Genomic DNA, 14,717 nt, shown 5'->3' with positions numbered 1-14,717 from the left:
TTTCCCTCTCTGGTTATTTTTTATTCCGTGACTGTTTCTCGTGTTCTTTTTGTTACCTTGCAATCTGTAAGGTTCACATTGTGATTTGTGACCTCCTCCATCCTCCTACCTCCCTCCCCAGCAGCCCTCCGCCATCCTTTTATTTCAGGCCCTTGCAGGGAGTCTGAGCAGGTCTGGGTCCTCTCTGGTGAAATATGCCTCGTCCTTTTTCCTTCATTTCTCCTTATCTGGTTAGTGCTGGCTGTGGGCCTGCTGCGGTGCTGATTTGTGACCCTATCTGTCTGCGGCGGCAAGAGCCTTTAATGCAATGCGTGCCTCTGCCCTTCTCCCTACTGATGAAACAGGCCCCTGCATTCCCCTGATAGACTGCTAATTTGTATAGTAAACTGACAGGCAGCCATGATAACGGCTAGCAACTGCTGCACAGCAGCACAGTGAGGGGAGGTAGGAGTGGTGGTGTGGGCTGCGGTAAGCGAGAAGAAGGGTAATATTTTACACAAAGCTCAAGCCCCTGCTCCTCTCTTGGCATTCATTTCCATGCGTCTGTTGCTGGGGGAAGAGCAGGAGTTGTCATCCCCGGCCCACTGTCAAACACACACATGCATTATTCGTGGCTATGAAAATGGCACTCAGGGCTAAGCATAAAGAGGTTTGTGTGTGTGTGTGTTCGTGTGTGTGTGTGCGCGCGTGCGCCAGCGTAGACCACTCTATTCTACACGGTCACTATGGAATTCATTATCATCTTAATGATGCTCCAGTTGAGGCGAGTATCTGTCGGTTGACAGTTGCGTGGGAGGTTTCTTTCTCTCTTCTCGGTTCATACTGTATATCCCATCATGCTCGCTGGGGGTTTGGAAGTCTTGCTGGCCCACACCTGTTCTGACAAGCAGGCAGTGGTGGCGGCGGCGGCGGCGGCGGCGGTGGTGGGTGAGAATTGGAGGAACGCTAGATGATGTCTGTTCCCTACCTTGGGAATGCATCGCGCTGCTGTGGCTTATAATAAACGACCGCTCGGGAGGTCATTAAGTTTCTGGAACGAAGTGAGGACAAATGCAAGGGAGATAATTAATTCTGTGTCACCCGTTGCAGCCTGGGAGCTGTAGGCCCACTGTGCATGGCTAATGCGGCGTTTATTGCTAAAGTAGCATTAGCAGACATCTGGGGTAAAGAGGTGACAGCTGAGGGTCCGGGGCAGCTGCTGATGCTGTGTTTTGTTTTTTTTTATCCAAGCTGCAAAGCCATTTCCTTATGTCTTTATGACAATGTTTAAAATCACTGTGCAGCCTTTTATTATCTTTAATTCACATTGAAGATTTTAAGACAAACATAGAATGACTTTGCTGCCAAAAACAATGAAAGTCAATTAGAGTGAGACTGAAACGGAGAGCTGCACAGACCTCTTCAGTGTGTCTGTGTGTGTTTTAGAGGTGTGCAGCCACAGACGGGGTTCAGCCGGGGTAATTGAGAGCCCGAGTGTCTGTGTCAGTTCGTGTGCCCTCTCGCCCTCTCGTCTCTCTCTCCCTCATTTGTTTCATTTCGTCTCACATCAGCACAACACAGAGTAGCCATGTGTCCTCAGGACCGTCCACGTGTCCTCACCTACACAGAGACACAGAGTTGTTTTTATTTCACAGGACAACCTTTATCAGTTACACCTACAGCGATGACTTCATTTTCATCTGCCCACATTTATTTATTTCACTTAGAGTTCCCTTCTGTCCCGCCTCTAAAATTACTTTTATATTCAGCAAATGCACATGAAGCCCTCTCTCATTCGGTTTGTGGTACATTATTATTAAATGTTTAAATGTCGTTTCTTCTTCGTGTCAAACAGACATCACGTGCCAAACAAATCAAAAGCTAAATATTAAGCAGCCCCACAGTAAAGCCTATTGCCAGCTGTTGTGATGAAATGAAGGGCTTTTTTTTTATAGCACTCACAAGTCGGGAGGAAAGAGACAGTTACCGAATTTGGTTTTTACTTAGTCTGGGTTTACCTAACCTCTGGCCACAAGGCTTCCTCCTCTTGTTTGTAGATAATTTGCTCAGCTCAGAGGAATGTCGGACGTGCGATAGCAGCACTAAAATCAAAGGTAGTTGGCCGGGATTGACTGGGATTGTTTCATATGAAACAGTGGGATCGGTGGGTGGGGGATTGTGTGGAAAGAAATTGGTCTCTCAGCAGTCTTTAGTAAATGAGGTTAACTGAATCTTGGTAATTGCTGACTTTTCTGTCTCATTGAAATCGCAGCCTTAACTGATCAATGTGTTTCATAAATTTATGCCCGAAGGTCATTCGGTTTATTATTCTAGCCTCCCTCGCCGCCTCCCTCGCCGCCTGCACCGCCTCGCTCTCTTGATCCATTGTGCAAAAATTGAACGGGGAAGCTTTTTTAACTCTAAATAAATTCAATTAAGCTCGTCTCAGATTGTCTTAATTAATTAACTTGCTGTGGTGTTAAGTAGACACGATGTGGACATGGACATTTTGCAAGATCCCCCCCCCCGCGCGCGCGCTTCTCTGCTGTGACAGCAAATGCATTTTGCCTTGCAGTGAGTGAATGTCTCACTCTTTGCTAGAAAGGCTTTTCTGCCTCTGCTCTCCCTCTGTGGCTCTGCTATTATCTAGAGATTTATGCAGCCAATAAGTCATTGGTGTTCAGGGAAGTTGGGGACTTTTTAAAACAAACAGCAGTGTAATTTGTAATTTGGCATTCCCTAAATCTGGGAATTATGGTTCTGCATGTGGCTCTTTAGGGAGTTAGCACTCAAATGGTGGGTTTACTGGCTCAGCTCCCTCCCTGGCTGCCTTCTTTTTCTTTCTCCCCCTCGTTCCTTTTACGACTGCCGAGGAAACAGGAGGATTTCACAGCTGCTGAGAGCTGGGTCCCGGCTGGGCCCTATGACCTCCTTCTTGCTTTTTCCCCCCTCCCTCAGTCTCACTCCCTTTTTTCTCCCTCTCTCCAGCAGTCTCTTTCCTCAGGGAGCTCTTGTGTGGCTCAAAGGAAGCTGAATCATAAAGCATGGCTAATGAATAGAATAGGGAAGGAAAGCTGAGGCCTGCTGACGGCCCTCCAGAGAGGAGGCCAGGCTCCTGAAGCCCCAGGCTCAAATAGCAGACGGCCCCCACAAAGGTCAGGCTTCCTGCGGCCCGCTCCAAGGGCTGTTGGCTCCTAGGCAATGTGGCTTGAATTTCCTCTATTATTTTTTTTTAAATAGTTAAATTTCCCTGTTTCCTTTGGAAAATCTGGCCTTTGCTCCTCTTTTTTTTTTTTCTTTGTCTCTTTCTTTCTATCCACACGTATACCCCATCTCGTCTTTCTCGGTCTGTTTTTAATGGCACTCAGGGTTGCCTCAACAAAGAGAGTGTGAAGAATTTGTTATACATGACCTCTGCACACCACAACCGCAGGCGGCGCAGACTGCCAGCAGCACAGCCCCGTGAAAAAATGTCAACTTGACCAGCAGAACCTAGAAATTCATACAAGAACAACAGCTCGCCAAAATCAGGGCTCTGCTTTGACAGGCGTTTTTAAGAAGTGCTTTTGTAAGCCGGCCTTGTAATTGTGGATTATGTGACTGACTCATGCAGACTTGGCAGGTGCAAAACACGCGCGTTAAAACCTAAATATTGGTTGTTGGTGTAACTTGGAAGACGGTTGCAACATGAAACAGTCTCGCTGCACACTCAGGGCGGCCAGAAAAGGAATAAGGAGATCTAGGTCAACACATGGTAAAATGCAGTATTTTCTCTTCTCTTTCTCAGGAACATGTTATGTCTTCCCTGCTCTCTGGATAACCACTCTGGTCATAACAATCGCTTTAACTGTTTCAGTGAGTTATGACATGACCTACCCCGTCTTTCTTTCTTTTTCTGTTGCTTCTGTGACCCCATGCCACTCTAAGCGAGTCCCTGAGCCAACCCCCGTGTCCATTTGACAAGCTTCATTTCAGCCTTGAGCCCGTATTTTTCTTCCATGGCCTCCAGGGCTGCGATTCAAGCCTGAGGTTGTGCTGCCGCCGCGCTGAGGCTCGGTACTGGAGCGTTTAATGTCGTCCAAAGCTAACAAAGAGCCTGTGTTGTAGCCTGGCGCCCTGGTTCTGGGAGAGTGAAAGAGGGCAATGCACAACACTCTCACTCCTCTATAGTCTCTTCACCTCGTCTACTGTAAGAGGAAACAGGAAACATCTCAATTCAGCTGAGTGTTTGTCCTTCTCTGAATGTTCCTGTTATCAAGATTAAACTTAAGAGGTGTTATTCACCCCTGGATTTGCCTCAGGTTATTGAACTTCTGTAAACACACTCGTTGACTATAGTCTTGCTATAAATACAGCAGGTTATCTTTCACACATCTTAAACAAGCACATCTGCTAAAGGCACTAAAACTAATACTCTTTCATGTTAGGTTTTAAGGAACTGTGTTGTTGTAGTGGTCCTGATGTTATCTTACAGTGTAAGTAGGGTATTATATAGTATACTGTATTTTTTTTCAGTATTGTCATTGTTGCGTTAAGGACAGCCTTCCTACCCGCATATTGTGCAGCTGGAGAACACAAATCACAGGGTTGTGGCTTTCTTGTAAAGCAGAACCAAGAACATGCGACGCAGACAGACAAACGCTATGGAGAACTGTAACAGAGAAATTGGGAGGTCTTGGAAAGAAGAGGACATCCTCAAAACACTTGTGAGGAACTAGCATAGGTGCCAAGGACAGCCATCTGTGTTTACAGAATCATTTGCTTTCTTTTTCGGTCTCTGTCTCTCACTCACTCTGATTCACTGTTCATTCCTTACATATGGTCCCTTTGTGCCGCGTAAAATACAAGCATGGCAGTTAAGGACACTCAGGCCCTTTGGCTGGAACATATGCTCGGCTCCTGCAGCTTTTTACAAGTCTGCACAACCAGAGCGAGGGGAGAGGCAGCAGAGGGAAATCTTGGGTTAGACAACACCTCGCCATGGGCTGATATTACAGGCGGAGGAAGACGTTTATTGTTAATATTATCTTCCAAGCGAGCAAGCAGGCTGTTGCTATGGTATTTTTCTTTTACTGCTTTTTGGTCATAGTGTTAAAAATGTCATGTCTAGCCAGGAAGAATGTGTTTTGGGTTTTTTTTCTTCTTAAAATGTATGGTGTGTTTTGACTGAGGCCAAAATCTACTTCCCTCTAAAGGAGCAAGGGAAAAACCTTACGATGTTTAGTCTCCGAGTCTCCACTATCACTTCATAATCAGATGTCTTTGACTCAACCTCCACTGTTGCTCTTCAATGAATGCTCACGCTGTCGACAGATGATGGCTGATGTTGTCTATGATCAATCAATTTGTCCAACAAGAATCATTATTTCATTCAAAAACATTGCAGGTCATGTTAAATTTCTGGTTTCTGAGCAGCAGCAGCAGCAGCGTGTACGCAGGAGCCTTTGTGCTCTGACGCCTGCATAGCAACGTCGCTGACTTCCTCTGACTTTGACAGCATTTCTTTTGAGGCTTTTCAGGTGGCACAACAGTGCCACCTAATGTTCCTCCACTAGTAAAGATCCAGACAGGGACCATCAGGTACAGAGGGAGCTGCTTTTGATGGCTGATAGGAAGCTGTTGATTGACTTTTAAATGCTGTGTATGGGAGCTGGACTTTACGTCCAAGCTACAACCAACAAGTGAGTGTTTTTGAGAATTTGTCACTCATCAGTCTATTAACGGCCTCTCTCTTGTTTTCCCAGGTGTCTGATGTAGGATCAGAAAAGCTCTTTTCACCCACCACACCCAAAGGTAAGCGCCTGCACGGTTTCCTCTCTTTCAGCCTTCAGTGTTTGAGTCTCCAACCTCAAACACATAACAGCAACTGAGGTTTTTTCCAAATCGGCCGCGCTCTAATCCTGCAGCTCCCATTCAGATTTAAATGTCAGCCGCCATAAATAAGGTCTGGTGACTACATATGCATACATTTTTGCCCGGGTGCCCGAGTGACGTTTGTTGGACGACCCCGCCAAAGGCTTAGCCCTCCTACATATTGGTTCATTAGAGGGGATTTAGAGCCTCCATGCCACATGCTCCCACAAATGGGAACATCCCCTCAGGCAATACAAGCTCTCTGACAGCAGGCCTGGAACATAATGGATGCCAAAGGAAGGAGAGAAAGAGCTTTGTCAGCCCCCCAGACAATACAAACTCTGTGTGTGTGTGTGTGTGTGTATTCACATATGCACAAATGTGGAATATGAGGTTTCTGCGTCTTTCATGTATGATTTCATGTGATTCCGCGTGCAACATGTGTCCGCGCCGCTGCACCTGTGCGCTCAGCAGACGCAGTGTGCTTTCCAGGTCAGGCGAGGGAGGAAGGTGTCAAGTTGTTTACGCAGGGAGGCGAGAAGGGGCCGCGAGGCGCGATCAGGCCTACTAGTGACAGACAGCAGCATGCAGACCACGTCCCCTCAGGGCAGGAACCAATAAGGACGGCTATTAACACAAGCAGAGGGAGAAGGAGGTGGGAGTGCAGAACAATGTGAAATATGGCCATGCGAGGAGGTTTCTGTCAGAGTAACGGGGGTGTGCACATGAGACTGTGCACTATAATCAGCATTTGGTTGTAATTAGGGACGTGGTTTTTTTTTTGTTTTCAAACTAAACTCGAAAGCAGCTTTTCAGACATGCGTTGAACTCCAGAGCTTCTCTGGACGCTGTGTAATGAAATTGCAATTAGAAACAATGCAAGTGTCAAATCACACAATCACAGATTGTCTGTATCAAAAGTACGTACGCGTTGGAAATGATTTGGATCTCTGCGTTCTAAGTTGTTTAAACTTCTGATAACACATCACAAACGTATTACACGCTGAAAAGATTTATCATAAGATAAATCGCTGAAATGTAGCAACTAGATATTTTGTTCCAAAATAATTTAAGCCTAGTTAGTGTCCAAGAACACAGCAGGAGAGAACAGAGTTCACGTATCCGTGTAAAACGACCTCCGACTCCAACAAACAGTGTGTTTTTGTTAGCTTCACCTTTCCATGAGAACATCTGGTGTGAAAGCTTAAATCCGTGTGTACAGCGTACGAAGGCGTCGCTCGCTGTCGTGCAGTAGCTGTGACCGCTAAGTGCAAAAGCATGGCTGACAACACGGGGAGAGAAGCCAGATCTGCGGGCTGTGTGATGTAGATGACCTGTGACCGGCGGCAGTGACAATGACTTCCAGACTTGCATGGTTTAGAAAACAACTAGACCGTGTCTGACTGCTTTTATTGTGCAGGACTACTGTAGTTGTCAGCTGTCAGGGTTAGGGTTGACTTACTTTCCTGCATGACCATACAGAACATGCTCGCGTATAAACATCGTCTGCTGTGGAGAAGTGATCGTACAGGCTGTTACACGCACACACACGCACACACACACACACACACACCGTCCTCGTCAGCTGCTGAACGAAGGCCGCTGTGTACGTCGCTAATGTGCATGCAGGGCTGAGGATTAGGACCCTTGGAATTACATCCAGACAATCCAATCAGACTTTTGTGATTATCGCACAGATCCACTGGATCCTGTTTGTGTCATGTAGAAGAAGGGTGCCAGGTTAGAATCCGGGCCGAAGCTTCACAGAAATCATCTCCCGTTCCAGTGTTGTTGAGCTTTTTGAGCTGTAATAGATTCGAGACCAGGGTTTGTTTTTTGGCCTAGACTGTTTTTTTTAGTGTGTGTGTGTGTGTGTGTGTGTGTGTAATACAGAACAGCCCACAGGCTGTTTTCCTCTGGTTTAGAATGCAGCGTATGTGTCCCATTACCGGTCTAGCTCGCTGTCCTGTGGGATCAATGAAAAGCCCGCTTTCCTCTGATCACCAGGCCTGTCGAGCTGTTGGCTGCGAGACACACTGCACAGATGCTCACGCACACACATAAATACTGTATGCTGTGACCATGTTTGGCTCGGACACATTTGTCCAGAGTGTCGGTGTTTGTTTGTTTTTTTTTCTCTCGTTCTTTTACATCATTTCCTTTCGGCACTCGGAACTTTATTTTGGTGAGCGGTTATGGGTACAAACAGTTGAGGTTAAGTCCAAATTGCACACAGGCCGACAGTCTGTCACGTTAATGAAACGCTTCAGGGTTAATGGAGGAGAAGAAAGAGCAACATTGTAATCAGGGGAGACAGAAGCCTGTAATTAGACACATACTACATGGTTTTGGGTAAAAACCCAGACACCCTTGTTGTCTTTCTCTCATACTTTTCATCATCTCTACACTGTTGACATCCTGTTATAGATGCAAGCTTAACAGCACTGATCTGTTGCTGAGCTGTTCTCTTTGGATGCAGCGTCTGCTTGTGTTGGTGGTTACAAGGTAGAGGGCAAGATTATCTAACGTGTATTAGGTTTTATTTATTTCCTGTCTTAAAACCTCCTGCAACTATTGATTTCTTGGAGGAAGGCATGTTTAAGTGCAGGCGCTGTGAAGACTTGTGCTCCACTCTGGGTTACGCTTATTGAGTTGCAGGTCAGAGTTGACTGTTGTCACTCGCTTGAAGGCGAATAAGAAGTTAAATGTAGCTGCTGAGCATGCACAGGGCAACTCCACACGTAAACACTGCCTTTCTCAGGCCTTATGACATCTCACAATGCTGTGCCTCTGGAGGCGGTGGGGAGCTATCGCTGAGCTGTTAGCCGTCAGAAATATTTGAGACGAGCACTTTTGAATGTCGTTCTCTGGGGCTTCTGTTGTGCTAGTTGCTACCTGCTGTGGGATGAGGGTGAACCCATGTGGTGTAACAACCAACAAACCTGGGGCGCCTTAGGATAGCAGGAGGAAGATTGGTGGAAAACCCATTTCTGAAGTGGATTTGTGCCCTTGTAATCCTGATTAATTTTGACCCGTTGTGCTCATTTTAAACAGAGCATTACAGTAAGCGTGAACACGGCAAGCTCTGGGGCGAAACCAGGAGCTTAGCGGCTTTGGGAGGCTTAGCTGCAGATGGCATTTTAAGCCGGACTTAATAAATTGTTTCCATTAAACTTACCGGCCCACACATACTGGATTAGACTGGTGGAACAAAGGAAGGAGAGAGTGTGCAGATGAAGAAGGGAAAACACGCACACGCACATGCACACACACGCTACGCACACACACACACACACACACAAAACTACCATCGTGTACATCTAACTACAAACATCAGGCCCGAGGAAAGGTGCAGACCGGGTTAGTGTGCCGTTCAGGGAGATTGAAGCATTTGGACATGAATGCAAAATCCACTCACTTTAGGTCTGCTGCTCGTCAGGGAAGTCAGACCAATTTGCTTAATTGACATAGAAGTAAACAAACAAAAAAAGAGATGCGTAAACCACTTAGCTTTGCAGTGGATTTAGGGGCTTATCCTCTAACTGTTTATATACAAACACATTAACAATGCTGTAATGTAAGGATTTAGGATCTGGCCATACTGTGAGTCCTTTACTTTATTTTAACGTTTACTTTACTTATCCATATCTATTGTGAGAAATCAATTCCTCCTGGTTGAGCCCGTCCTCTCCCCTCCTCCACTCTGCCTCCACTACACCTCCTTCCCCCCCATCAGATCATGGCTGGCCTCCTAAGCTCTCATTATGTGCTACACAGTCCACGGTCTCTGTGTCGAATCGCTAATCAACCACCCTGTCCGCAGGCCGGCTCTCTCTCAATAGGTGCTGAGTGGCCTTTGTTCTGCCACTGCTGTTTGCTGCGTGTCAATAAAAGAGCTATGGCCTCCGCCTCCTCCTCCTCCTCCTCCTCAGTTACCTGAGGGCAGCCATAGCCACATGGCAGTGCAGACCTACAGGAAAAGGAAGCACACCCACCGCCTCACCTGCTGGATTCCGAATGCCAGAGAAAGGAGGAAGGATGGGGATTGGAGCGTGAGCGGCAAGGTCAGGGGCTGGGGGAATCGAGGGCAGCTCAGGAATAGTGAAGAAAATGAGAGCGCATGTTTGTTTCGTCCAAGCGGCTCTCTTCTGGTCCAGGTCAGCGTAATGTATCACTAACCTCGGCGGCTGGCCCGAGTGTTTGCAGCCTCTCACCTATTAAATAATGAATGGAGGTTGACCCTGTGACCAACTAATCAGCTTTTCACCACCGTTGAGTCAGTGTAGAGTGGACGAGAGGGCAGATATGTTACTGGGAAAACAAAGGCTGCACGGGCTTCACACAGACAGATTAGTGAGCACTGGAACTGAAAGCAGCTCTAGCTCTGCTGCGGAATCTAAGCCTGGACTCTCTCACCTTCAGTATGCACTGAGATGTGTTTGTCAAAGTCCAGGCAGCTCTATAGGAAATGTTTTCTTGATGATCAAGAAGTCCAAAGTTCTCCTGAGGCGCTCATCTGTGACAGAAGGAGCTGTAGGCGTTGATGCATAAAAGAAAACTGTGGCTACATCCGTCGAACCCCATTTTCATTCAATTATATTGTTTTTAAACCAAAACAGAGTCATGTTTGCTAAAGTTGAGCCGTAGCTGAGCTCGTCTTTTGTGATTTATTTAAGGTACAAACTCTTTGTAGAATGCGGTTGGTTTAGTAAACACGTTTTACTTCAGAGTGTGAGACCAGTGTGAGGGATTAGAGAAAACCAAATAATGTGTCTGGATTCTTTATTAATCTTGGTGTTATTACTGTTCGCCGACTTGGGACATTTGGGTGATTTGTTTTTGGTGAAAAGCGGCCGTTATTAACGGTCCCTTTATTGATGGTGCTATTGCTGTTTGTGCAGCCATCCCTGTCAGAGAGATGAAAATAAATAGTGGGAGGTGGGCAGAGATAAGACATGTGTTTAATTATTAATTGAGCCATCACTGACAGAGATTGCCTTTTTTTGATTTAAAGCAGGAAGGCCTGCTTCAGGGACAGAAAAAGCAATTACAGAATTCCCAGCGTGCACCGCTGCTGCCCATCGTTTCATGATGTGCTGCAAGAGAGGAGTGAGAGGAGACAAAACACTCGCACACACGAGCGCGCGTACGCTCGCACGCGTCCTGTTACACTGTGGTGTTCCATAAATTATTTTAATACCTCTTCAATATTTATAGCGTTTTAAATTACGATTACAGCGTCATGTACTATTTATGTAGAGTGGCGGGCAGTCGGAGAGAGCGGGCCGCATTACCCACAACCCCCTTCACGAAAAAAGCTGACGTCGTTTGGGTTTGTCTGATTCAGGAAGCGATTTGAGATCGCGCCAGTTCTTACGCGCGGCGTGCTTTCAGAGACGGCCCCGCGGTCGTCAGCGGCGCAGCAATTAGCCGGCTTGTAAAGTCCTCGGTGATACGTCACGTTATCCCCGTGTGCACTCTGTGGCCCCTTTAGAGCTCTATTATGTCCATTAGAAAAATGTCTGTTCACTGCCAACATCCCCAGTGTGCATTAAATATTAACTCTTTCAAGTATTGAATTACTGCTGCTTGCGTTTTAGTCTGGAAATAGCGGCTGCGTGAGACAGTCGGTGTATTTCTCCCTCTCGTCTGCGTTAGCCGTTACGTGTCGGAGCACTTGACACCTGTCACTCAGTCCTATCAGTGGCTGTCATCTGTGTCAGCGAGCCCCCGGGTGGTGATACGCTATTGTGACAGAAAGTGGGAGTCACACTGAAAGCTGTGTGATTAGGCTCTATTGTGACACTCGCTGTTCATTGACTGAATATGGATTTAGTTTTGGCTTTTGAGAGGGGAACAAATACAAAATCACTAACGGCCATGAGGGACTTTTAGTGTTAAGTTGTCACGGCGATCGCCAGCATTTTGTCTGCCGAACATTATCTTTATTTTTCGAGTGGCGATCGAGGCAAGTGGACGTTCTCCAGAAGGAGATATGAGAATAAAAGATATAATGACCTGGATGAACCTTCACAGACAGTTTGTGTTTCATTATACTGTCAAGAACAGGATGGTATATTCATTTACCATGGTGTTTTTTTCCAGCATTAAATCAACGTGAAAGTATTTAATCACTGCATTACTGTGCGTGTAGCCCGAGCCATTTTACTACACACACACACAGGAGACCAGTGCTTCCCTTAGAAAGTGTTTACATTTACCTAATCTGTAAAATCTGTAAGTAAGTTCTCTCATTTAGTTTAGATTTTCTATTCCTGCTGTGGTTTTTCTGAATTAACAAGACACTCCGTAGTGTTCATCCCCTTCTCGAGAGCTCAGGTTAATGAAGCAAACACGTCCCGCTTGTTTAATTAAATCCAGTTTTACTTTGTTTCACGCTGGAGAGACTGCAAATGACTCACTGAGGTAAAAGATATTCACAGAGTGAACAGTGAATAGTCAAAACACCAGAAAAACTGTGATGTACTTTTCTTTTCTTTCTTTGAATGCGGTCCACGAGTATGTTCTTATTCGTCTGCTCAGGTTAAACTCCCACTCTGCCCTTTCCACACACATATTACCCCTCACCTATTATTACACCTTGGATACAACAGCTGTTTTGCAGACTATTCCAAAAAGAGATCCAGAAGAGATAATTCAATAAGTGATTATTGGCAGTGACGGCAAAGCTGCTGCCTGAACCGTGGTCTCGTTGACTTCAAATCAACATCTCTCAGGCCGCGTGTAGGACGCTCGCACTTCACCCGTGAGTGAGGAGATGAGAAGTTAGACGAGCAGCTCGACGACAATGTCAAGCATCATCGGTATGAAATTTAATAGATTTTTCGTATTTATTTTTTTTTATTTTTAGAGGGGTTAGAGCAAAGACTTTAGAAAGGATAACTCCAGAGAGCGAAATCTCTCATCATATCTTCTGTCTAATCTTAATCCTCCTCCTCCTCCTGTGAAGGCACAGCCAGCTGCGGCGCAGAAAGCATTTCCATTGTTTACTTGTGAGAATACATGACCGGCGTCTTATCTGCTGTCAGCTGTCAGGCCTGAAATGTAAAGCGCATCGCCTGTTATCACTCAGAGGTTTTCTTGTTTTCAGTCCTTTATTCCCAGCTCCAGTCAAGAGCGGGGCCCCCCACACACCCCCATCACTCCCTGCGTTTGTTTGAAGATCCCAGTTTCCCCTCTATGTGCATTTTAAGCTCATCTGTGTTGAACAGTGCAGAGCCAATGTTGTTTGCAGATGAGGCTGTAACGCTCATTGACAGAGCCAGATGGTCGGCGATTGTGGCCAAACACGACACTTGGATAAAGTACAATTTTTGGCAAGGGGACAGTCGTCAGCCAAGATGGATATTTCAAACATGCTTGTAATGGATTGGACATTTTGGGAAGCGGCTCACACAGGCTTATAAAGATGGGAAAACCAGCGCCAGGAGCAGAGCGGATGTAAAATGCTTCAGATTCCATGATGGACAAGGCCGGAGAATGTGCCAGAGAGGATTGTGGGGGTGGGGATAAATGCAGGAAACAAGATCCCAGATCAAACAGAAATATAAAGTATTTTCCAAATATTTCTGAATGTGTGGTCGTCTACTGTTTATTCAAATGTCAGTGTCTCTCAATGTCTTTCCAGTGGCGTAGCATTAGCATCCACGTTTCTGTCAGTCTGGCATCATTACTGCAGCTTTGGACTATGTTGGAAGACATTTTCTCTTCAGCCATTAGCCGTAAAAATGTAACCTGACACGCACTGCCGAGAAACAGCCTGTGTTTTGTCCTGTATTTCACCGGGTGTGAGCGCCATTACTCGCCCCGGTGTTTGTTAACAGACAGGCAGTCATTTTCTGAGACACAAGGGCCTGCATTTGGCAGTTTTAGAGTGTGTGTTTTTTTTTTTTGGGTGGTTTAAGCAGCACATGCACAAATTTGTCTCCTCCAATATTCAAGTGGTCATCTGTTTTGCTGTTGTTTTTGGCTTTTGGTGAATTCCCTGCACTGGGCCCTGGTCATGGGGCCCCTAATGGCCTCTGACTGACTGTAATACCCCATTCAGCAGAGCACGGGCTTCAACCTCCCTGGTTGTTGGGTTAGTGCTGCTGTGTTGAGATGTGAGCAGCAGGACTGGGAATTCACTGCTGTTTGCTTTGGGACGGCGTGAGGGAGACTGCTCCAAAGCCACATGACCCATGGAGGAGTGCTCACAGAGCTCCAGCAGCAGGATTCATTGACTCCAAAGCCACATGACCCATGGAGGAGTGCTCACAGAGCTCCAGCAGCAGGATTCATTAAGACGACGACGACTGATAAATACATGTGCTTGTTGATATTTTTCCTGGATAAGAGAAAATAGCTCTGTTTTTTGAAATAGAGTTAAAATTGTTAACCCTAACCCCGTTTACCCACTTTGTGTTTGCATTGCAGAGCACTTATATATATTTTACATAAATAACCAATAGAACAAATTAGGGCTGAACAATTAATCGCAATTCATTTTTGATGAATTATTGTCTTGATCAATACAAATCTTATTCTACAGACCGAAGAGAACATCTTTGTGTCTCACACATCTGCAAAAATATCACAGTTTTTGAATTAAAATGATAATGATGTAAAAATGACTCACAAATCATATCACAATCGCAATTCGATATTTATTCAAAGATCGTTCAGCCCCAGTTCAAATGGATGATTTAAACATGTCAAAATTCAGTCTAATGCTTTTACTGAATGTGTCCATAGTTTAATAGTCACAATGTGACTTATTATTAGTCTTATTAGTTTTGGATGTCGCATTATTTAATGTAAAAAAAAACCTTTAGCCTTTAAAATAATAATCGCTGATATCGACGATGAAAAGACCCCATCTGTTG

The 14,717-nt window shown here is 45.6% G+C and overlaps 1 protein-coding gene across 10 annotated transcripts in view; it reads left to right on the top strand.

Moving 5' to 3' along the window:
- Window positions 1-14,717, top strand: part of fbrsl1 (fibrosin-like 1) — a 286,283-nt gene that overhangs the window by 245,787 nt on the left and 25,779 nt on the right. For all 10 annotated transcript variants that reach the window (XM_044026552.1, XM_044026553.1, XM_044026549.1 and 7 more), the window contains one exon: window positions 5,724-5,772. In XM_044026552.1, coding sequence (XP_043882487.1) covers window positions 5,724-5,772 — 49 coding nt within the window. The remainder of the gene's footprint in view (window positions 1-5,723; window positions 5,773-14,717) is intronic.

This window comes from Solea senegalensis, linkage group LG5, assembly GCF_019176455.1.
Source record: "Solea senegalensis isolate Sse05_10M linkage group LG5, IFAPA_SoseM_1, whole genome shotgun sequence".
NCBI classification, from domain to species: domain Eukaryota; kingdom Metazoa; phylum Chordata; class Actinopteri; order Pleuronectiformes; family Soleidae; genus Solea; species Solea senegalensis.
This window is presented reverse-complemented; position numbering and strand designations above follow the sequence as displayed.